The sequence below is a fragment of the Lampetra fluviatilis genome, chromosome 8 (assembly GCF_964198595.1).
Source record: "Lampetra fluviatilis chromosome 8, kcLamFluv1.1, whole genome shotgun sequence".
Lineage (NCBI taxonomy): Eukaryota > Metazoa > Chordata > Hyperoartia > Petromyzontiformes > Petromyzontidae > Lampetra > Lampetra fluviatilis.
In genome coordinates, this window is record NC_136282.1 from 10992808 (window position 1) to 11016632 (window position 23825).

At 41.1% G+C, this 23825-nt stretch overlaps 2 protein-coding genes across 6 annotated transcripts; one reads left to right on the forward strand and one right to left on the reverse strand.

Annotated features, from left to right (window-relative positions):
- Positions 1–935: 935 nt before the first annotated feature.
- On the reverse strand, positions 936–7133 carry TMEM41B (transmembrane protein 41B). Of its 3 annotated transcripts, none has more exons than XM_078859106.1 (9): positions 6987–7133; positions 5533–5613; positions 5193–5321; positions 4452–4569; positions 3400–3528; positions 3173–3266; positions 2956–3060; positions 2338–2476; positions 936–2034 (listed from the first exon to the last, which is right to left on the reverse strand). In XM_078859106.1, the coding sequence occupies exons 3-9, from the start codon at positions 5305–5307 to the stop codon at positions 1865–1867; spliced, it is 870 nt and encodes a 289-aa protein (XP_078715232.1). In that variant the 5' UTR covers positions 5308–5321; positions 5533–5613; positions 6987–7133; the 3' UTR covers positions 936–1864. The 3 variants fall into 3 exon arrangements, with proteins under 3 accessions (XP_078715232.1, XP_078715233.1, XP_078715231.1); XM_078859107.1 differs by lacking the exon at positions 6987–7133 and adding an exon at positions 6777–6953; XM_078859105.1 differs by lacking the exon at positions 5533–5613 and having other exon boundaries at positions 937–2034.
- Positions 7134–7183: 50 nt separating this feature from the next.
- On the forward strand, positions 7184–23263 carry IPO7 (importin 7). Of its 3 annotated transcripts, XM_078859102.1 has the most exons (26): positions 7184–7226; positions 9105–9214; positions 11083–11164; positions 11404–11557; positions 11923–12081; positions 12321–12477; positions 12817–12906; positions 13088–13182; positions 13496–13580; positions 13866–14000; positions 14354–14453; positions 14657–14733; positions 15162–15278; positions 15384–15473; positions 16504–16669; positions 17149–17309; positions 17502–17630; positions 17861–17927; positions 18187–18312; positions 18457–18554; positions 18661–18756; positions 19377–19597; positions 20131–20345; positions 20820–21026; positions 21200–21316; positions 21453–23263. In XM_078859102.1, the coding sequence occupies exons 1-26, from the start codon at positions 7199–7201 to the stop codon at positions 21548–21550; spliced, it is 3180 nt and encodes a 1059-aa protein (XP_078715228.1). In that variant the 5' UTR covers positions 7184–7198; the 3' UTR covers positions 21551–23263. The 3 variants fall into 3 exon arrangements, with proteins under 3 accessions (XP_078715228.1, XP_078715229.1, XP_078715230.1); XM_078859103.1 differs by lacking the exon at positions 7184–7226 and having other exon boundaries at positions 8935–9214; positions 21453–23262; XM_078859104.1 differs by lacking the exons at positions 7184–7226; positions 9105–9214 and having other exon boundaries at positions 11080–11169.
- Positions 23264–23825: the final 562 nt, after the last annotated feature.

Here is a 23825-nt window from a genome sequence, read left to right on the forward strand (position 1 = left end):
TCCCTATCTGTGGGGTATCTAGAAATGGGTCCTCCTGTACTTCATGGCAGTCATAAAAACGGCCCTTGGTACTTACACAGTACTAAGAAATACCTTGTGATTAAAGGATGGCACAGTCGAGACATTGTAAGGCCATATTTGGGATGTTGAACTGCTTGTGATATACAGTACATTTATATTGTTACCAATAACAATAATGCAAACAATGTACCGACATTACATTGTAGCACATTGATCAAAGCCAGAATGAAATGCATTTTGCAAATACAGCAGCAGATTATTGCACAGTAAATTTATAAATATAGGTGGATGTCTGTGGGGATTATATAATACATATTTTCACACAATGAATGCCAAACTATGACAATAGTGCACTATCCTACACACATGTATCTTGCAAGACGAACAGAGGAATATGTACCCGTGCAGCATTCCTCAACAAGTTCAGACACTCTGCTCATTGACATTTACACTCATAACTTTCGGGACAATTTCAGTAGTGTCATTTTCAACTTGTAAAACGTGCAAGTGATTACAATGGATTTGAAGCATAGCACTTGTACAGTACATACATTATGCATGCATGCAACAGTCCCACATCTCTAAAACAAATATAACTTCCAGTTATTTTTAACTCTAATACAGAATGATGGTGAAACAAATATCACAAGATAAAATAACTTAGTGCCCTTTGTCAATCTACTGCTCGATGGTCTAACCAGTCACTAAATACAAAATTGTGCAGATTATATAAGCATCTTAGATTGCATATAATTTTAAGTGGTGTGATTAAACGAGTTTGAGTCGGGCAGCTCGGATAAAAACACAGCATTGGGTGTTGAAGAAAACCAATGCATTGCACTTTGGTGTCATGTCTCTTTTTCATTTTATACAAATATACAGACGTGTATTGCGGCTGTCAGGTATACAGTACACAATGGAATGTGCTTGTTCATGTGGAAGATTTAATTTAACAAGATACAGAATAAGTCACTAATGTACAGAATAATCAAAGCAGAAAACAACTATGCATAGGCTATACTTAAGTATTAATGTGCATTATTTTATGTCATTGTTTTGTACATTTCTACACAAGTGTGCAAGAAATTATACATTGAACATTTACAGTAGTACATTGTGATAGCTTGCAAGAAAATGTAATTCAGTTAATTAACTTGAAGTCCCATTTGTTGTTTAAATCTTACGAAAATATGTTCATTTATGACAACTTATCAATTCAGCGATACGCTGGGATTTTTTCACTGCATTAAAACTCGTTATTTACTCCTGAAAGTCTAAATCATGGCATTTGTAGATAATACAATGCAAGACAAAATGTTTGTTGACCTATCAACAAACATGTTAGTATTCAGATAGTACACCACCAGTCACAAAAATCCACAAGTATTCTTATCATGGTACGCAAGCTTTTAAAGACGTTTAGAAAGCACATTTATGAACTGGAGATTATTTTAATAGAATAAGTATATACCTTTTCTTAAAAGTACAACAGATGTGCACATTTCCTTGACGAATATGAATTTAAAATGTACAAATATATCACATATCAAAGTGGTAATATTTGTTTATAACGCATGAATCGTAACATTTTACACACCTTAAATAGTGCTATACAAGAATTAAACAGTGTTTATGACAATGCATTATTGCATTCTAATATTGGACAAAAATGAGCCCAGAAAAACTGTGAATTGGAATAATGAAAGCTCAATGAGACATGTTGCTAAACAACTTGTGGATCAAAGAAAAAGCATTTTTTAACGGATTTTTTTACTTGTGAATATATGCCATGTTGGCCTAATGTGATTGAAGGATATTTCGTTTGCGAAAGGCAGTTGTGGTTTCACTGAAATTTCTGTTTCAGCTTGTTCTTCAGAAAGACGGGCAAAAGCGAAAGCCCAGCAAACAGCATGAGCACCAGAACCGAGTTCCAGGAGACAGCGTCGCCGGCCGTCGTCAACTGATACAGCGTCGTGCCCCCCTGAATTGCGATGAATGACGGTGGTGCAACACCTAAAAGACACCATCAAATGAGAATGCTTTTCTATTAAAAATGTATACGAGGGTTTAATATTTAAACAAGCTTCTCTTGCATATCACATTTCAACATCATAAATAGAATGTTTATTTAAAAAATATTTTTGGGTATTTATACTCACCATTTATTCCGATAAAACACATTTAATGGGTTTTACGAGTTATAACACAACTTTGAAATAAGAAAATTCACTATTACTTTAAAAACATTACCACTAAAACAATCTCTCAAGAAATGTCACGCTTGTACTTTTACATTTCCAAGAAAATGAGTATTACCAATGAATGTTCCAACAAAAAACACGCCAAGTGGGACATTGATGACTGGAGAAGTAATGTTAATGAACCAGTTCGGCAGGAAGGGCGTGATTCTCAGGAAAATGATGTAATTGAGGAGATGCTCCCGATGTTTGTTCACCTGAAAGTAACAAGACAATGTGGTTATTCCTTGACTTAAAAAGCTTTCGTGACTGCAGGAATTAATTTTCTTTGGGTCTTTCGGTAAAGTCACGTAGATAGGTTCAAAGAAAATAACAAAAACTACGATGTTTCGATCGCAACACAACGGTCGTCCTGAGAATATGTATACATCACTACGATGTTTCGATCGCAACACAACGGTCGTCCTAAGAATATTTATACATCAGGACGACCGTTTGTGTTCCGTTCGAAACGTCGTAGTTTTTGTTATTTTCTTTGAACCTATCTACGTGACGTTACCGAAAGACGCAAATAAAAATGTGGTTATCACATCATTTTTCTCAAAATTAAACCGCAAGCAGTGCTTATAAAGCCGTTATAAAATAATTACGTGTTGTGTTGAATTAGTTTTGTTTTACATATTAATTATGAACATTTAAATTTTGATTAAAATATTGTCCATAAGGTAATACTTACATTATCTGACCATGCAGCAGCCTTCTCTGAAAGGTACTTGTGGACAATTGGCCGACCAACAAGATATGACAGCATGTAGCAAAAAGATGCGCCAAGTCCGGAACACTAGAAACGAGTACATTCATATATTTCATTATGGTGCTTGCAATTAACACATACAACAATTGGCATTTAATACTTTTTCAATAAAAAAAAAATTTGCTTGCAAAAGTCTTACCAAACAAACCAGCAGCAAGGCCAAGGGGAAAGGATAGAGAAATCCTGAAAGAATACTGAGGAATATAGAGCCTGGGATAGCAAATGTCTGGAGGCTGCAAATATATAAGTCAAGGACAACACCACATTTGAACAATTTTTTTAAAAATGGTGCTATAATTAAAACCATGTTCAGTGTTTGCAGTATAACTTCCAAGGCACAATTTGCTCGCATATGAAAAAGGATACAAAATATATGTTGAAAAAAATGCAACCATGACTTGAACGTAAAATGTTTCTTTGTATTTTGACAAAACTTGGCCAAGTGCTTTTGCATCATCCATATCCTTGGGAAGCTTGATCTTTCCCCTTTCCTCTCTGTGAAAAACAGTTGATAAGGAGCACAACAACATGTGGATATAAATAGTACATAAAAAACCTAGTTCAAATATTTTTTATTTGATTCGAGGGACACGAGTGTAAAACAAAAGAGAATATGTATACCGAGGACAATTAATAAAGGCAGATGAGAATCAAATACATTAAATGAAATGGAAATTCAAAGCAGCTTCGAGTGGTTTTAGAAAACTAGTTGACAATGACAGGTAACATGCCATTGTGTCTAAAGGATATTTGCAATCAACGCATATTACCCATGATAACATATGAATCAGAAACATGGACATTGAAAAATAAAATGGGATAAAAAGTAAAAAAGTACACAAATAAACATGGAGAGGTGCATGCTTGGAATTAAAATGACAGACTTAAATAAAATCAGGAAACAAATGCAAATTAAATACATCATACTGTCCGTTAAGGAAAGTAACACAGCATTCGAAGGGTAACTGATAAATGAAATTGCTGATGTAACAGCAGCCAAAGGAGAGAATACGACTGAGAGAATAACCACCACAGACACATAAGATTGAGAAAAATGTATGTACAGGAACAAGATGGATTATGGTAAGACCATTAAGGGATCGTGACTGTGTGAGGACTTCATCCAGTAGTAAACAGATATTTGCTGATGATACAGTATATTTAAAGCCACTAAAAAAACGTATGCTCTCATGTCCACCCTTAAGTCATTCACGACACCCACACATATATTAAACACCAAAAACCAATAATGAACAAAGGTCTACACTTTTTCCTCACTGACCGTCATACTGTGTGGTTAGTACTTGAAGAAGTAATAGACGTGATGTGTGGCATGATATTGCATTTGCTAAAGCATTCTAATTAATTGTCTTGACATTGCAGATTTGCCCAATGTAATTGGCCCAAAAGTCACCTACTCGCTCAGCTGTGGGAAGTTAATGTAGATGATAAACATGATTGCTGCAGCTGTCAGGAAGATCAGAGCCAGCAAGAGCAGCGGCTTCTTTGTAGAGTCCACACCATCTTGGTTATTTTCTGCACACACACATTACATTAACAATAATGTAACATTCTTTTGACAGTGGAAGCATCGATAAATAGCTATTAATTGGAACAAGGATGCCACTACTTAGTGCCGTCTCTAACATAAACTATGTATGAACCAGAGTTCAGAGTCTTCAGACATAAATGAGCATGTAAGTCCCGAACCTGTCATAGCTTATATGCCAGGGCCACTTTCCCCACGTTAGAGCAGTTTCTCAAGCCTCCATCTTTCAGACAGACTCATAATTGAAATATTAAGACTAATTCAGCTAATGCTTATTTATTTTTGGGAGCAGGAAAAGATTCCTATATATTTTTACAATCATATTTTCTAAATGCACAATGGCAAAAGCTTGAAACAACTTGACAGCAACTCCCCTACTAAATTAACAAATGACCAATTGACAAGTTACCAACTGTGTGAATTCAAATATGGCAGCATCCTCACCCTTTGGTGGCATCTGTACAACAGATCTCAACTCTTAATTTTGAACTATCCAATCTCATGCTCCACCACTGATTTTGACGCATCGACCACATGTTTCGCAACTCGAGAGCTCTGCGTGAGCACCGAGGCTTTTGCGACTGGACTCAACGAAGACACCGTAACGTACGTTTGAGGGCCGGTGAGAGTCTCCCATCGGGATGGGAGTTGCTCTGTGTGACCCTGCTCCTGGTGCTGCTCGTCCTGCTCTGCTGTGCTCCAACCTCGGCCTTCGCCATTCCCATAGAGCTCGGGTTTCCTGATGCACATAGCGAACGACAATTTAGTTTAATGTAGCATTTAAATGTGACCGCATCGCGAGACGCTATGCAGAAACAGGAAAATTAGTTTCCTTAAAGGAAATGAGTCCGAGAAAGCAAACGTGAGTAACCGTTACAGCACGGAACTTTGTCAATCCAATGCTGAAGGCCTCCCCATATTGTGTTGGCAATGGGGTTGTTTGGACATACTTCCCCCACGTGGGTGATTGCAGATGGGTGAAGGGGGATGCCTAGGACCAGCTCGGATGTCAGCAAACACTGATGTTAGCTCTTTGGTTATTTCGGTAAAGTCACATAGAAAGAAAAGAAAAGAAATAATAGAGTATGACGTTTCGATTGCAACACAAGCAACCGTCATCAAAACACAGACACGGAGACATACAAGCAGAGAGAGACAACACAGACACACAGAGAGACACACAACATAGACACACTGATGTTAGCCTTGTCCAGGAATCAAACTCATTCACCGGGTTCACAGTGCAGGACACCAACCACTGCTCCACAAATAACAAGTATTCTGTACTTTTCATTAAAAAATCCGATGGTGTTGTCGTATAATGTACTGCTGCTACTATTGGTTTTTCAGAATTGGTTTTGGGGCTCCCGGGTTAATGAGCATAGACGCATCATTGGAGACCACAAAATGTTGGCTTGCTGCCATGATGTGATGGTGCACATTGCACTTCATTACCAGAGGTCACCGGTTTGATTCTGTTAGTCGTGGGATACTGTGCATACACGTACAGGATTTATTTTCTCCCATACCACTGGATTTGTAATCCAGAGGTCACCGATTTGATCTCTCAGTACGGCAGTTGAAACAATGGGCAAGTTTCTGAATTCTGCCCGCCCGTCCACCACCCAACAGCAATGGACAAATGGATTTTCACCACAGTCGTAGTGCTATCCACCACTTTGAAGACATCTCGGGTGCGACCAGTTGAATAAATGTTGATGACAACACGTTTTTTTCACATCTGTACTTTCACATATCGGTCTCTACACATATAAATAAATATATTTCATCGCATTGGCTACACGCCCTTTTGAGTGTCCATTACTTGAGCAGCAATGGTTGAACACAAGCTCGTATGCTCATGATGGGGTCAGATATGCGAAGGGAACGTCTTTTTTATTTAATTCCGTACTAATAGTCTCCACAACGACGCGAATGATTAATGTTATGTAATACCCGTGTCACCACGAAATGAAATATAGTAACCTCTGATACCGATCACCACCTTACGGAAACACGACTCAGAAAAGCGCACCCACTCGAACCACCACCGTCATCACCACACACAATGTAACAAACAATTGCATTCCAATAATCATCGTCAGCAGCCACGGCCGATCCACTGCTGGATCAAGGCCTTCGCGAAGCCGCTGCCATCTCTCAGGCTCGACCCAGCGCTGGAGTAACAATTCACCTAACAGGGGCACCACATTACTTCACCGCTCCGTCTCCTCGACGTCCGTAACCTCTCGTCGACGTTTAAACCCCCCACGAGTGCCGGGCACACGCCAAGATATTATTTATAAAAAATGAAAACGTCACGCGGAACAGCAACGCTGCCACGAAAGATCTAACAGACAAAGCGACGACGCAGAACGTATGCATCTAAGCACGGAGAACTCACCTTTCGCTGATAGGAAATAATAATTTCCCCCCTCCTCTCCTCCGGTTTCTCCTTGAAGACGAAGCGCGGAGAAGCCGAGAGAGCGAGCGAGCGACTTCGCCTCTCTGCTGCCGGTGAAGCTGAACTCTGACCTCTGACCCCCCCTTTCCCCGCACGTCACTTCTTGTGAAGGGCTTTCCGGGACCACTTCTTTCACTGCCGGGTGAGGCCCAATGCATTTGGGTGGTCGTGGTGGTCGTGGTGGGTAACGTCTGAGCATGCTCTTAGGTTGTTTCGGTAAAGTCACGTAGGTAAAAATAAATAATAATCAAAATATAAATAATAGAAATAAAATAATATCATAATCTGAGCAGGCGACCACGTGGACACGCACGTGGGCGCTCACGCACGTGGGCGCTTACGTGGCAGTGGGGAGGCCCAAAGACAAAGATAGTCCAAGGGTGGCACAATCGGGTTTTTTACAATCAGGTTTAATTGTCTTTTTATATTAAACCCGATCATCTGAGATTGGGAGAAATCCGGTTTAATTGGTTCTAATTTCAGAACCGCACTTCGCCAACTTCTCAACGATGGGCTTCGTCCATTCCAAGCGAAGGAACTCACTGGCGCCCACGATTGTGGAGAAGCTCGTGTTTATCAAGACCAACCTGCCCGCCGCATTCTACGACTACCCCGTGCCCGATGGCCCCGAGTACGATAGCAGCATCGACGAGGAAGCAGCCTAAGCCTTGGATCAGAGTTTCGTATTCATTAAACCAGGTTTAATCGGGGTTTTTTCCACCCATGGTGTTGTCAGGCTACACGGGGGTATCTTTCTTGGGTGGAAAAAACCCGATTTTTCCAGCGGCAGGCATCGGGTTTTTTCTTTAATACAATTAAACCCGATTTCTAGGAATTAAAACCTGGTTTAATGAACACGAAACTCTGATCCAAGGCTTAGGCTGCTTCCTCGTCGGTGCTGCTATCGTACTCGGGGGGCCGTCGGGCACGGGGTAGTCGTAGAACGCGGCGGGCAGGTTGGTCTTGATGAACACGAGCTTCTCCACAATCGTGTGTGCAAATGAGTTCCTTCGCTTGGAATGGACGAAGCCCATCGTTGAGAAGTACGGTTCTGCAATTAGAACCAATTAAACCGGATTTCTCCCAATCTCAGATGATCGGGTTTAATATAAAAAGACAATTAAACCCGATTGTAAAAAACCCGACTGTGCCACCCTTGGACAACACAGACTGTCGGGGAAAGTGCGTTACTGTTGATTCAGTTTCATTTACAGTAGTTGGTATAGCCCTGTGAACCATTCGGCTCTTGAATCGGGTGCAACCGCAACAAACAAAAACATGAACAAGAAAACATCTTAAAGTGACTGTGCAAACAGAAAAATCCAGGAAAAAAAACTGCTGGCACGGGGCACACACGAAGTGGTCGGGGGGTGGGGGGGGGCAGAACCACGCCCGGCCGCCTTTGTCTTCCCAGTGACGATGTTTAACTACACAACCGCACCTAAAATTTCAATTTAAAGCTTTCGTGACTGCAGGGATTCATCTTGGTTCTTTCGGTAAAGTCACGTAGAAGGGAAATAAAACAATAAAATTCTCACGACGTTTCGGCCACAACGCAAGCAGCCGTTCTCAGGTGAAGAACCGTGCTGTCGGACGCTGTCTTTCCGACAGCCCTGTTCTTCACCAGAGGACGACTACTTGCGTTGTGGCCGAAACGTCGTGAGAATTTTATTTTATTATGTTTTATTTTCATTATTTTATTATTTCCCTTCTACGTGACTGCCGAAAGAACCAAGAAAACCGCACCTCATTTGAGGCTCAGTCGACCTAGGGGAGGCCCCCAAGTGACGTGTTCATCTGAAGGTTTTTACGACGGTCTGTTACATTTATTTTACGACAGGTCGTACTACATCTGTGAGGGTGGGGGCGGAATTAGGGGGCGTGTGCCGTAAAGCTCATGCGCATGCGCACTAGCGGCGCAGTCGAGGGTTCCTTTTGGCGCCGGGAGGCCCCGCGTGTCGGAGCGAGCGAGCGAGGAGGAAAGATTTAAACTAATTAACAAATAATTTAAACTTAATAACAACAGCGAAACATCGAGACGTCTTCTTGTTCATTTAGGACGTGCACGCAGAGCGAGAGAAGCGATGGATCCCGGACGGATAATCGAGGCGCTGCGGGGAACCATGGAGCCCAGCCTGAGGCAGGCGGCCGAGACGGAGCTCAACCAGGCGAGTCCGAGGCTTTGGGCCCAAGCTGCGCGGGTGTCGCCGCCACCGCCTTCGCGTAGATTCGCTTCGTGATAAAATAACATCTGTCGGTCCTTTTTAGCGGTGACAAGGGGGGGGGGGCATTTCTTTTGGTCGTCGACTGTTAGGCACGGCGTTGTCCGTCGTTCGGCGGTGGTTTGTTCCAAGGATCGTTTCTTTTGTGCTGTACGGTGGTGGAGGGGTTATTTAATTCATTGACGTGGAATGTGAACGTGGTGGTGGTGGGGCCCACATGGTTCTCCGTCTTGCCCCTGCGTGCGACGCGAATTTTACTCGGGTGGGTTTTGTTAAGGATGTACGGAATCTTAATTTGATGAGGTGTTGAAAAGAAAATAAGATCCCGAGTACGGTATGTTGAGAGTGGTGCTCTCAAGCACGTGGTTTTGATGCGTTTCATTTGGTTTCGGACGGATTGTGAGCTGCCTATCTTAAGTGTGTGACGACACACGACTCGAGTGAAGATTAAGGGCTTTGTACTGCAGTACAGAATAATATCTAGTTAAAATCGATCAACTAGAACTGAATTGGATTTAATCCCGAGAGGGAAACAATACATTTTTGAACTTATCTTCCATTTCCTCTATACACACGACCACGTCTAAAGAAAGTATCCAACGGCAGGGCCGAAAAGCAACGGCGAATGTACATAGAGATAATGAACTTAAATTAAATAAAAAATACTTATATTATATTGTGCCAACCACCCAGCTGGTGCCGTTTCCCGCGTGGTGGCGAAAGGGACTCTGGGGCGAGAGTCCCCTCCCTTGGCCATGTGGGCGATGCCCCGCATCTAATTTAGTTCCAGTTTATTTTAAGCAGTAGATCATATTGTACAATGAGCGTGTACTTGTGGGAAACAAACTGCTCGAATACTATAATCTTGCCACGTACATTGTAATACGTAACAATTGTATTATCTTGTTAAAACAATCATCTAGACGCTAACGGGAGCCATGAGTCGTGCACATTTTAACTGGGAACTTGCGGGCGGATATTGGTTGCTGACATTTTATGCTGACTTAAAAAGTTACGCTTTTTCGATTGAGGACGATACGCACATCTATAGTTAGTGCTTGCCGAGCCGTTGGGTGGGTCCGTCAATAACATGTTAACTCACTCTTTGGGTCTTTCGGTAAAGTCACATAGCTTTAAGTCAATATTTAAGACGTTAACTGTTGGCCTCTGTAAGGATGCGTTCCGGTTGGAGCTAATTCTCCTTGCCGCTGGAGACGTGATAATCAGCCGACTTTATCTTGGCCTGGCCAGGATTTGAATTTATGGTCTCACAACTGGTAGATTTCTAATCTCCGGCATTGAAATACAGTTTATGTCTAGATTCTAGCTGTATAGTGCATAACCTTTAACGTTAAGGATTTACAAGGTGATGTGTCCCGCGCTTCCGATTAGCACGGTTGGCTGCGTACGGTGCGATAGAAGTTCAACATAAATACCTAATATTGGATACGATAAATGATATAGAAATGTACAACTTGTCGTTTTTGAGGAGAGGTGATTTTTAGTCTTTTTCGTCATTGTGCTTTTTTAAAACTTAATGGTAGTGCTGGTATTTTGGGCATAATTGCTTAGTTGTCACAACAAGTGGAAAATTATACTGTTATTCAAGCATTAATTACTCCACATGGCTGGCTCATGTTAGATAACTTATTTTTGTGTACCACAAGTGGAGATGCAAAAAATGTAAGCTGCTTTATTTTCTGAGACTAGCACAAAAGTCTTTGGTCAAAGTAAAGTAATAACTTACGTTAGTTACTGAACAACTCGCGATGTATTTTGCTAAATTTGTTGCATTTGTTGTTCTTTGCTTGCAGGTGCACAAGATCATCAGCTTTGCGCCGACACTGCTGCAGATTGTGATGTCTGAGAATCTGGATATGCCTGTCCGTCAGGCAGGTGAGGTACACGGTAGACAAGCTATTGTTTACAGCAGATGAGATGTGAAACGATTGTGAAAGTTTTAAATATAATTTGCAATGAGATTCCATCTTTGTGTGTTGCGAACTGCAGTGTTTAACATTGTAAAGTTATTACAAACGACTCTGTTTAGGTTTTTCTTTCACTGTTTAATCTGTTGAGATTACGTTTTTAGTGTGTGTGGGGAGAAATTGACTGACGTAAAATATGCTTTGCAGGTGTGATTTACCTGAAAAACATGGTGAGTCAGTTTTGGCCGGACCGTGAACCACCACCTGGTGAGATCATGCCATTTAACATCCACGAGAATGACCGTGAGCAGATTCGCGGCAGCATAGTGGAGGCCGTCATTCAGGCTCCGGAGCTCATCAGGTAACGATCTTTTGTATTCAATTGATGGTTTAAGTACTTTTTTCCATCATAGCTGCTTAATTCGCATTTCAGATTAGCATGGTTGGCAACGCACGATGCAAAAGGAGTTAAAAATACATACAGCATACTTACAATGGTAACTTATAAAAATGTGAGTTATGTATGAGCTAAACCATAATGCATTGTGTCTTCGAAATTGCAATTTCGATTTGAAATCGATTAATCGTTCAGCCCTACTGGGTACCCTATCCTTGAGGTGATCCAGTGTTTCTAGGATGACACACTCCATCTCAAATGGTATGTTCTGAGTTTGCTATGCAACATGAGCGAAAAAAAACTATTTGCGTGCATTTGTCCTTCTGCAGAGTGCAGCTCACCACATGCATCAGTCAAATCATCAAACACGATTACCCGGGAAGGTGGACAGCTGTCGTGGACAAGGTTGGATTCTACCTGCGATCTGATAACAGCGCCTACTGGCTGGGCAGCATGCTGTGCCTGCACCAGCTTGTCAAAGCTTACGAGTAAGTCAATAATGCCAGGGAATGGAAACCATGGAGAAATTAAATAATAGCAGCCATCAATTGTCTTGCCAGAAAACATGTCTATATTATCTACGAATATTTGAGATTTTTTAGTGTTTATCTGCCCGTGTGCTAGCAAAGGTATGCAAAATGCATTGTGGGGAATATATTGATCGCATTTTTTGAATAGTCCCTAATTTTTTATCACAATGTTATTTTCTTGTCGTGCTTGGTACAAGGTACAAGAAACCGGAAGAACGAGGGCCATTGCTGGAGCCCATGAGCCACTTCCTTCCCACGCTGCAGGAGCGCTTCGTTCAGCTGCTCAACGACGATTCACCTTACTCTGTACTCCTGCAGAAGCTCATCCTTAAAATCTTTTATGCGCTCATGCAGGTATATTTTCCTTAGCCAGATAGTATATAGAATTGTTGCACTAGCATTGTATAGATGTGCATGTTTGAAACGTTTAGTAACATGGATTAGAGATTGTCGTTATACGTTTTTTATAGATCTGTGTTTTAAATGATTGCTATTTTTGACTGTTTATTACAAAGCTGCTTCAGGAGTGATGTATAACACATAAACGGCTTGAGCAGTCTCTGGCTGCATGAAGTACCGTCACTGGATAGTATCTGACCTGAAATGCAGCTCTTAATTTGAAGAGAACCACTAATATCAGAATGATGTTGTGTACATGTGGTTTAATATTATTGTTGTGTTGATCACTTTCAGTTCACACTACCTCTGGAGCTCATAAATCAACAGACCCTCACTCCCTGGATGCAGATTCTTCGCATTGTGGTAGACAGAGAGGTCCCTGCGGTAAGTAAAAATAGTAAGTGTTTGTGCAATAACTTTAAACCCAAAACTATTTACTGTGCTAATTTTGTCAACTCTGAGTGTTTTATTAAGCTTGCAGTATGTATAGCGTTCTCATGAGCTTTATATTCGTTTTGCGTGATTGTACTTTTTTTTAACCCTCCTTTCTATGTTAACCTTTTAGGAAACTCTTCAGGTGGATGAGGAGGACAGACCAGAGCTCATATGGTGGAAAGTGAAGAAGTGGGCTCTGCACATCCTAGCCCGTCTGTTTGACAGGCAAGTACACAGCCCTATCAGTGTTTGACCATTATGAATGAACGAGGTACACGGTTTTCGTAGTCTTCTTTAATGACGTATGACGATATAGGCATTTAACAGGAAAATAGATACAAATCATGCAGCTTTAAAAAATATTTATGCTTACCAAGTACAGTGTATTGAATATTCTGCAATATTACATTTGTGTTCTACCTTGGGAGGTGTAGAAATGTTGACATTTGTGGGATTTGTCAAACTTAATATGCATGTTTAAGCTTTTGTTGAATAGTCTGCTACATCTTATAAAAATAACAGTTTTTTGGTTTTGCAGGTATGGCAGTCCTGGAAATGTGACAAAGGAGTACACTGAGTTTTCAGAGTTCTTCTTGAAGACCTATGCTCTCGGCATTCAGCAGGTAAAAATACACTTTTGTAAGGTGGCTTTGAAGATGAATTCATACTAAGTATATTGAATTTGTATTTTCAATATTATTGCAACTTAAATGATTTTAATACCCAAAAGTAAAATATTAAGGTAAATAACATACGAGCCAAAACGTATTGTGTTTTTTTAACAGTTGTACTTGAGCGAATATTGAAAGTAATTTTTCTCTGATAGTTCTGTCTCCAAGATGTTTTTGGTTGGAGTATATTAAACTTGCGCTTAAAATTTTGCCTGTCACAATGCCATACCTGTGTAGGTGCTGTTGAAAGAGGTGGATCTTTATCGGCAGAAGTTCTACATGGCTCCACGTGTGTTGCAACAGTCACTCAATTACCTGAGTACAGGTGTGGCACATGCTGTCACCTGGAGTGGCTTGAAGCCACACATGCAGGTAATTTTTTCAGGAAGAAATTAGAAAGGTTCTGTTAGTAGTTTGTAAGCTTTTCAAAATAAATAGAAACCGATTAATTTATAAATAAATTATTTATTTGGATGTGAAGTGGTGGTACAATGGTTCACGTGCTGCGCTATGAACCCGGGAACCTGAGTTTGCTTCCTAGTCACAGCTAACCTTTTAGTCCTGTTTAATTATAATATTTACGAGTATTTTAACTGCTAGCTTTGTATTTGCAGTAGGTTACAGTGTGTTCATGAAGGGTGATTAATGTACAACGTGCATTACATATGTTACTGTATTGTATTTGCATGTTCAAGGGAGTTTTTTTGTTGTACCTATTTTTCTAGACTATCGTACGAGATGTGATCTTTCCGCTGATGTGCTATACGGATGAGGATGATGCTTTATGGCAAGAGGACCCATACGAGTATATTCGTTTGAAGTTTGGTAAGAAAACGTTAGGGTCACGATAGATAAAGAGACCTATGATTTTACATTGGCCAAGTTATGTGCTTTCTGTAGCACAGAACCATACATCTCTGTATTAATCCCTTGCACGCGCATTAATTGTACATATCTGCAGTCTTGTTTTATTGAGAAAAAAATGCACGTGTATAAATTGACGTCCTTTTTCATCGTCTTTTACATAGATGTTTTTGAAGATTTTGTCTCTCCAACTACGGCTGCACAGACTCTGTTATACACTGCAGCCAAAAAGAGGAAAGAGGTAAAAGAGACGGGGGTGGGGGGGGGGGAACTGCCTCTTGATGACACCTGATCTGTTCTGTTCTTCTTCTTTGCATATTGTACTTCCCCTTTACGGAGACCGCTGCCTCTACACACTTCCAGCAGGAGGAAGTCTTCCACTTGACCGTTATAATACTATATGTGGCTGATGTTTCCATGTAATTCCTCTGTTCTTGTTCCTCCACTGAATCGGTCCATCTATTTTCAGCCAGCCCCTCTACCTTGGTTAACTTCGAGTGTTGCTTTTGCTTTATCTGGATTCGTGTTTGGTGCCATTCTTGTGACAATTTCATTCCTCAAGTATTTCCATTTGTGTGTGCAATAGTTGATGCATTTCAGTTCACATAACAGTAACGTATTTCAAGGGCAAAATGCATCGTGTGAATAAAGTGGGTGTCTGGATCGTAGGTTCTGCAGAAGACTATGGGTTTCTGCTACCAACTGCTGACGGAGGCTGCTGTGGATCCACGTCAGAAAGATGGTGCCCTACACATGATTGGTCAGCTTGCTGAACTCCTTCTGAAGGTAAGCTCGATAAATATTCCCACTTTTAAATGTCAACATGTAAACTGCATTCCACGTTAAATGTTTATTTATACTGAACTTTGTGGGTCTTGTGTCCATTCATAGAAAAATGTTTACAAGCACCAGATGGAGACAATGCTGCAGAATCACGTATTTCCTCTGTTCAGCAGTGAGCTGGGCTATCTGAGGGCCAGGGTAAGACACCATTTTGCACATGCACATTACATCTGTTAGTCAAGTCATACATGTTCACTCACACTGCACTCAAGCTTTAAAATCTTGAACTGCTCCTTTGATGTGTATTTGGTTTTTTACTTTTATATATTTTACATTGTGATTTATGAAACGGTATAATTTTAGAGCCAGTTACCATATCCCGCAGACTGAATCCAGTCCCATCAGATCTTGGAAGCTAAACAGAGTTGGGCCTGGCTAGTACTTGTGTAGTACCGTTGAGGACGCGTGGACACCCGAGTAGAGGCACACGTATTTATTTCACAACAGTCACTGGGGACATACAGTACTGGAGGGGGTATCGGCCCCCTCACCCGGATAGCTGGGAACACACGGCTAGCTACCCCTAGCCTGCCTCCTAATCCTCCAAATACTGGGCTAGGGGGAGGCTGTCTGGCCCAACACTGGTCAGTCGGGCTACGGTACCCGGAGTCCCAGAGTCCTGGCTCTGATTCACGGGACCACGCCGCTGGCTCGGTCCTGCGCGGCCCTGACAAGGGCGGCGTCCCAGGGGAGTCCAGGGCTCTAGCTAGGCAGTCTTCGGTCTTCAAGAGTTTACTTAAACATTCTGCCCCGAGCCCTCTGACACATCCCCCTTTATACTCCACCCCCGCTGAGGGGTGGGGCCCCGGGCTGCCTGGTGCGGACGTCGTTGAGAGCACCCCCCCCCCCGTGCACTCACGTAGCCCCGCCCACTGTGTTTGTTTCCCATAAGCTGCCATGCATAACGGCTCTCTCTCTAACACCCCTACACATACAGCTCCTCCGTAACACCCCTACACTTGGATGGATAGACCACCATGCACACACAGGTTTCATATGGCTGTGGGGCTACATTTTGGGCACTAGAGAGCAATGCAGCAAAATCCATTGTTGTACAGTGCATCTGTATTTCCTGTTTTCATCATCCAATTGACATAATTTAAGTATATATGCATATTTAGTCAAATGAATGCCTGGTTTCTTGTGATGTTGGATTGTCTGCATGCAGGCTTGCTGGGTATTGCACTACTTCTGCGAGGTGAAGTTCAAGAGTGATGCCAACCTGCAAACAGCACTGGAGCTCACACGACATTGCCTCATTGAAGAGAAGGAGATGCCCGTCAAGGTGGAGGCAGCCATTGCTCTACAGGTGCTCATTTCCAACCAAGACAAAGGTAAAATTTGGATTGTGCATGTTGCTTATTTGGAATTTTTTTTGTAAAAGTTGAACAGTATTGGCTGGCTGGTAGCTTGGTTGTTTGTAGAGTGGTGATTCACAACCGTGTGTCTAACCATAATTAGTAAAACAATGTTTATCGACAGGTCAATGTAATAAACTAATAATGGAGCGTACATATTTTTTAAGACTGAGGGCCATATATGGTGTGATGTACATATTAAGGGCTTGAGGAGTCATTGACTTCTGATGAGAGACCACAGCTTTTGCTGGATAGTATCTGACCTCAAATGTGGCTCACAGTAGAAAACATAATTAGTAATATGCTTCACAACGGTATATTTAATTATTTGTATTTTATCAAAAGTCAAATTCTCAACAATAACATGTGTCTTAATGTCCTAATGCACATACAATAGACAATTGTCTTGTTATAATGGTTTGCATAACGCTGAAATGTCTACTGTCATACACCAGCCAAGGACTACATTAAGCCGCATGTGCGGCCGGTGATGCAAGAGCTGCTTCACATTGTGAGGGAGACGGAGAATGATGACCTCACCAGCGTGGTGCAAAAGATGATCTGCGAGTACAGCGAGGAGATGGCCTCCATTGCTGTAGAAATGACACAACATCTGGTGAGGCTGGAGCTTCATTCATTGTGCAAGCTTTGAATACACGAGTCCTAATAAAACCTCTACCCAGAATTTGCATTGTTACTTTCATCACAACTTTATTCAATATTCACAAGTTTAATAAAAAAATAACCAATGTAAAGTAAGGGTTATAATGATGTATTTTTGAGATTTCCATGCTTTTTCCTCTTGCAGGCAATGACATTCAACAAGGTTATCCAGAGCAGTGGAGACGATGAGAACTCTGATGACAAAGCGGTAACTGCTATGGGCATCCTCAATACCATCGACACCATCCTCAGCGTGGTAGAGGACCACAAGGAGGTGGGTAAAAGCACATGTATCATGTCTGCTGTGTCCGTACTCTGCATACATGCTGATTAATCTGTCATGAAAATCAGCGTTGAAATATTGCGGGGGTTTGGAAATGACAATTAAATATATTTAATCATTAAAACATACCTTTTGTATTTAAATTGTACAATGTTTAGAAAGTGAAAATGAGAATCTTTGCAACATCAGGTAGTAAACTAAATTACAATTTATGATTACAGATCACACAGCAGCTGGAAGGCATTTGTCTACAAGTGATTGGTGTGGTGCTTCAGCAGCATGTTATTGGTAGGTCACACTGCATTTTATTTCATACCACATAGGTTCATGGTTTTGTGTTTTAGTTCATTTTCTTGCTGTGGTTTTCACACCTGATGATGATTGCTTGTGTTGCAATCGAAACGTCGTGATCATTTTATTGTTTTATTTATTTTATTTTTTCCCTTCTACATGACTTTACCGAAAGAACTAAGAGTATGAATCCCTGCAGTCACGAAAGCTTTAAATCGAACAAGGTATATATTGATTTGTGTTTTGTTGTGTGTAGAATTCTATGAAGAGATTCTGTCATTGGCCTACAGCCTCACTTGCCAGCAAATCTCACCACAGCTGTGGCAGCTCTTGCCCATCCTCTTTGAAGTCTTCCAGCAGGATGGTTTTGATTACTTCACAGGTAAATTGCAATTTAACATTTACATTTTAGGTATGATAAATGTGTGTTTTTATAAAAAATACTTAAGTTTAAACAGAATGTATTGGGACATTATTTTTATCGGATCCATTTGTCTTTTTCACCCTTGCAACCTGTTGCACCCAGACTTGATGCCAGTTTTGCACAACTACATCACCGTCGACACAGACACGCTGCTCTCAGACTCGCGATACCTGGAGATCATTTACAACATGTGCAAAAAGGTAGGAAAATAAGCGTAAACGGACACATCACCTCATTACAATGCTTAACCAGAGTCACTGGCTGCTCTGAATTCTGTAGTCCCTGATATTTGTCCATGTTTCTTAGGTGTTGAGCAGTGATGCTGGGGAGGACACTGAATGCCATGCAGCAAAGCTACTGGAAGTTGTCATATTGCAATGTAAAGGACGAGGCATTGATCAGGTAACAACGATGCAGGGCAATTTATCGTGCTCCGAGGGATCTACGTGCATATATTCAGCTGCAAAACTAACAAATTCATATTTAATTGTACGGAACTATCTACACACCAGAATTTGGTTTACATGAAAATACAAATTTATATTGTTTGGCAACTTAATCATAATCAACGTTTTTGGGTTTAGATCGCGTTATTTATAAATGTGTCGTAACCCATAATATTGGTCGCTAAAGCCTACGTGTTAAATTTGGCAACTTGAGACTATTTTTGGAAAAAAATCAGTTTTGAGACATAATGGCTTTAACATAAATGGATTCGATAAGTTTGTGTACAGAAGTAAAATGGATTGTGGCATCACAAGGCTGAGGATTTGCGATCGAGTGGGCATGCCTTCATCCTGCAGTGAATATTAAATGCCTCATTATGGTGTGAATTATTTTGTAATTTACATCAACTGTGTAAAAAAACCAGCATGTTGGAAAAATATGAGCAATGTAATATTTCTTCATGCATTGTTTGAAAGGTGTTATTGTAGTTCAATTGCTGCTGCTACTTGCTTGTCCGGTCTTCTATGCGAGGTAACTCTTGTGGTATTTTTCCACACGGACCTGTCCTCCCACAGGTGGTGCCACTGTTCGTGGAAGTGGTGCTGGAAAGGCTGACGCGGGAGGTGGTGTCCAGCGAGTTGCGCACCATGTGCCTCCAGGTCGTTATTGCTGCCCTCTACTACAACCCACCCATGCTGGTCGGTGCCCTCGAGAACATCCGCCCATCCAACGGCGCGGAGTCCATAACGTCTCACTTTGTAACGCGCTGGCTCGACGACACGGACTGCTTTCTCGGGTAAGCACGGTTTGCGTTTATATTTTGCGTATGTGTGTTCGTGTCAACCGAAATTATGCCAACCAAGATGGATTGGTTTTGTTGGCCATTTCTATGTTTTTTAGGTGACTTTTCCATAAAACTAATTTTGTGCACTTGGTGAATATTACATGCTGTGATGTGGCTTAAAAACATGAAATTTGACAAAATATGGAACAAAAACTTATAAGTATGCAAAGAAGTGTGCAGAGTTGCAGGCATAAAATTAATTGCAGACAAGGATCACTTTGAGTAGAGAATGTTGGTGAAAAATATCTCGACTGTTAATGTGAGGATTGGGCAGAACACTGCTTGAAGGGATGATGGCTGGTTGTCAAGACTAGCATCAGTGGTAACTAAAGGATTGCGTACACCGAGGAGTATGATGAAATTCGCTTGTGTGCAGATCTTAGATTTGATTGCTTCATTGCAAGACCATTAGATATTGTGACGGTTTTGGAAGTCCTTAATTTCTGCGGTGTATTGATTAAGGCTGATGATGATGTGCGTGGCAGGATCCATGACCGTAAGATCTGCATACTGGGGCTGTGTGCGCTGATGGAGCTTCAGCAGCGTCCCGAGGCCGTGGGCAGCGTGGCCGCACAGATAGTGCCCTCGCTGATCCTGCTCTTCCAGGGCATCAAGCGCTCCTATGCAAAGCGGGCCGAGGACGAAGCGGAAGGAGACAGCGACGACGATGATGAAGACGATGAGGAAAATGGCGAGAATGGTAATGTCTTTCTGAAGGTTGAACAAAGATTGCATGCATCTATTGTTGTAGCTTCAGCATGACAACACTGAGACTGGACAACACTGGAGGTCCTGAGGTGAAATTTTATACGACTAAACCTGAGGAACCATACCTCTGGATAATACTATGCTCTGGAAAGTAAAATGCACCCTCACAATTGTCTGGTCTTATTGAAGTTATCTAAATGTGGTTATGGACAAACACCTACCAGATTATAAAATGAACCCCCAGGGGGAAAACTGTTGCCATCCTGTAACCCAGAGAATATGGAAACAATTGCTGTTGACAGAAAACTGATTATAAACATTTAAAACAGAAAAGTATATCATCTTATTAACACATCTTAGAAAATATTGAGGTGAATGTTTAATTACCAAAATGAAAAGTGCATTAAGAAAGCTTCGTGTAAATATACTTGGTGTAATTGCTTTTCTTTGCTTGCATTACACACAGAACTTGGTAGTGATGAAGACGATATCAATGATGAGGGTCAAGAGTACCTGGACATGCTCGCCAAAGCCGCCGACGACGATGACGACGATGACGACGACGATGATGAGTGGGAAGAGGATGAGACTGCTCTGGAAGAGTATACCACACCCATCGATGATGAAGACACTGGCATTGATGAATATCAGGTGTTTAGGGGTGTGTTGCAAGGTAAGATACTTAAACCACAACTGAAAATTGTCACTCATAAAATAATTACGGTTTTCATTAGCAGTGGCGATTAAGCGCAAATAAAAACAGCCGAACGCATTCACATTGTTTCACAACCAAATGCATAGTAATTGGTTTTGGCCATGCCCACTTGTGCTGTGTGTGTTTGCCAGTCCTGGAGCAAAGGGAGCCAGATTGGTACCGGGCCCTCACCTCGCATCTCTCTGAGGAGCAGAGAAAGCAGGTGCAGGAGGTGTTTTCTTTGGCGGAACAGCGGAGACTAGCAGCTCGTAAGTTGTTGTCTAGACCATGATACTCTTAACGTAATTTTCTTAACTCTTGAACCATTGGATTACCAATCGTCCTTTTCATGTGTAATTATATTTTAATAATCCACATATCCCATTGATTTCCTTTTGTCTGCAGAGTCGAAGCAGATTGAAAAGCAAGGCGGGTACCAGTTCCAATCCCACGTGGTTCCATCGTCCTTCAATTTTAGTGGTGGAACACCAGGCATCAACTGAAGCAACGCCAAAAGAAGACCACAGGTTTCCTCCTGGTGATCCCATCTGCCTGGCCAGGCGACCAGTTTGCCTTACAGAGTATAATTGCCATCCTTGAATAAAGGGACAGTGGAGACAACACACTTTTGTATTTTATCAAAGGTCTATTGTGAAGTAAATCCACATGAGGGCACTTCCAATGTTTAACAGATGCTGTAGCTGCTGGTCTATCCAAGGGGTTTCTTGTGATAAGTCGGACACTAACATTTAATCAAGCAGGCTGATGGAATGTTTAATGAATTAATCAGACGTGATTAAATTACTAGAGTTTTGCACTTTTATTAGCCTGATACGTAGTATGCTGAGTGTAAAGCAAAAGGTATGTACAATTTTTAGTTTAATGCATTTTAGAAAATGTGGGTGTTTACATTTTAGAACTTATCTGACATGATGAGTTGTGTACAACACCTGTTAAGAGAGCCAGAGTTTGGTTTTATTTTCTGTAGACAAAGACATCTCCACTGTGGAGGCTTACTTGGGCTTAATTTTTTTGCAACTGCGTGCATTGTAGCAACATACATCAGTTAACTCCAAATAGTAAAATGCAAACAAATCTAAAGCATGCCAGCATTTTGACTAAATTATGGCAGTGTAATAAACATTACCATACTCCTGTGTCTACCAAGATAACATGGTGCTGCATTGAGCTGGTTTAACAGTGAAATCTATGCAGGGATAGAACTGGTGGGTACATCCCAGTTGTCTTGAATAATGCATAGTTTAAAATATCCATAACCTAGGTGTGTTGATACACTTTTTGTATGCTACAATAGTTTATACAGATGCATGGGGAAATGGCATTATAAGCAGGTACATAAAATATCTCGTTTTAACAATGTGAATATTATACAGTACCACATATACAGTGATGTTTTGAGCCGTTGTCTAATGGGAAGGTGTAGTCAGTATTATACGTTAACCTGGATAAATTTAAAGACCGTAAATTATAAATTGTGGAAATTGGAAGAAAAAAAAAACCAACATCTTAATCCTCTCCCTTTTTTTAAAATAAAACAACACATTGGATAGGTGTTGATTTGTACATACCACCTCAGCATTGATCATGGAAAAGGTACTTGCAATTAATTTTAATTGGAAGAAAATAGTTTAAGTGAGAACAGACTTGTTACATTTTTACTTTCCTTTAATGTGTGAAAAAGTACATCTGATCAGTACAGAAATGCAAAACATGGGCCCTTTGGCAAATTACTGCATGTGGCTGTGCTGTTAAACTTTGACCTTTATTGATTTTTAATTTCATGACTCGTTTAGATAAAAAATATATCCAGCAAAATTTTGCATTCGATATCCCCCACATTTTTCCCACGAAAAGGGAATTTGCTAAAAGGTTCCTTAAATTACAATAATTCGATGAATTAATGGGCGATATTTGTATATTATTTGGTGGATTAGTTACATGCATTATGGAGTATATACACAATACTTGCACACATACTGTACTATACACCGATTTGCTGGAAACTGTTTTGGACTTTAATTGAATCCTTAACTTTAAGCAGCTCTATAGCAGATACACAGATTCAGTCGTTTTTTAAAAAAATAATACATCCCCCTAACTGCTGTCGAACGGGGTAACTGTACATAACCCACAATTTGACTGAATCGTCAGTGACGACTGCAGTGGTGTGAAAATAAAAGTTGTCGCCTCTATGTCAGTCATTTTTATTTTTTGCAAGGGAAATAAGAGGGACGTTTCCAAGAATATCAAATCATCAAGATTTTCTGACGATTTGTTCACATGTGAAAGCAATTCCTAGTCGGCAAACTAATGTCCATGTACTATGCATATAGCTAATATTTTAATCGAAATGCCATTTTCCTGTTATAAACCGCAATTGTAAAATACAGCAAACCCACATGGAATATTATTACACGTGCACGTATTTGCTATGCCCATCTACACTCATTCGTGTCTCAACCATTTGCCTGGTTTGTGCAAATTTGTGTACTTGAGCTTTTAGTGCAATTCCTTCCCATTTCGTCAGGTGTACAGATTCTCTTTTAGCGAGCTAAGACCCCATTGCGCGGCCGAGTTGGTGACTGTTTGCCGAACTCCACTGTCAACCCAACCAGTTGATATCACTTGCGACATCGGTCGCGAGTGATATCTGATGTTGACCCTGGGTCTTCACGACCCACACCTGACCAGCATGGCGAAGAATGATCAAGCAACCCCCCTCAGTGACTCAATAGGCTTTACCATTCCTGGAAATAA

What these genes read in the sequence shown, in the direction of transcription:
- TMEM41B (XM_078859106.1), bottom strand. Translation starts at nt 5,307, where the DNA reads ATGGGAATGGCGAAGGCCGAGGTTGGAGCACAGCAGAGCAGGACGAGC. An exon ending in ACTCTCACCGGCCCTCAAAC is followed by an intron (nt 4,570 to 5,192) that starts GTACGTTACGGT and finishes GTGTGTGTGCAG; the next exon opens with AAAATAACCAAGATGGTGTG. An exon ending in TTTTTTTCAACATATATTTT is followed by an intron (nt 3,267 to 3,399) that starts GTATCCTTTTTC and finishes ATATATTTGCAG; the next exon opens with CCTCCAGACATTTGCTATCC.
- IPO7 (XM_078859102.1), top strand. Translation starts at nt 7,199, where the DNA reads ATGCATTTGGGTGGTCGTGGTGGTCGTG. An exon ending in GTATATTCGTTTGAAGTTTG is followed by an intron (nt 14,454 to 14,656) that starts GTAAGAAAACGT and finishes TCTTTTACATAG; the next exon opens with ATGTTTTTGAAGATTTTGTC. An exon ending in GCTTCAGCAGCATGTTATTG is followed by an intron (nt 17,928 to 18,186) that starts GTAGGTCACACT and finishes TGTTGTGTGTAG; the next exon opens with AATTCTATGAAGAGATTCTG.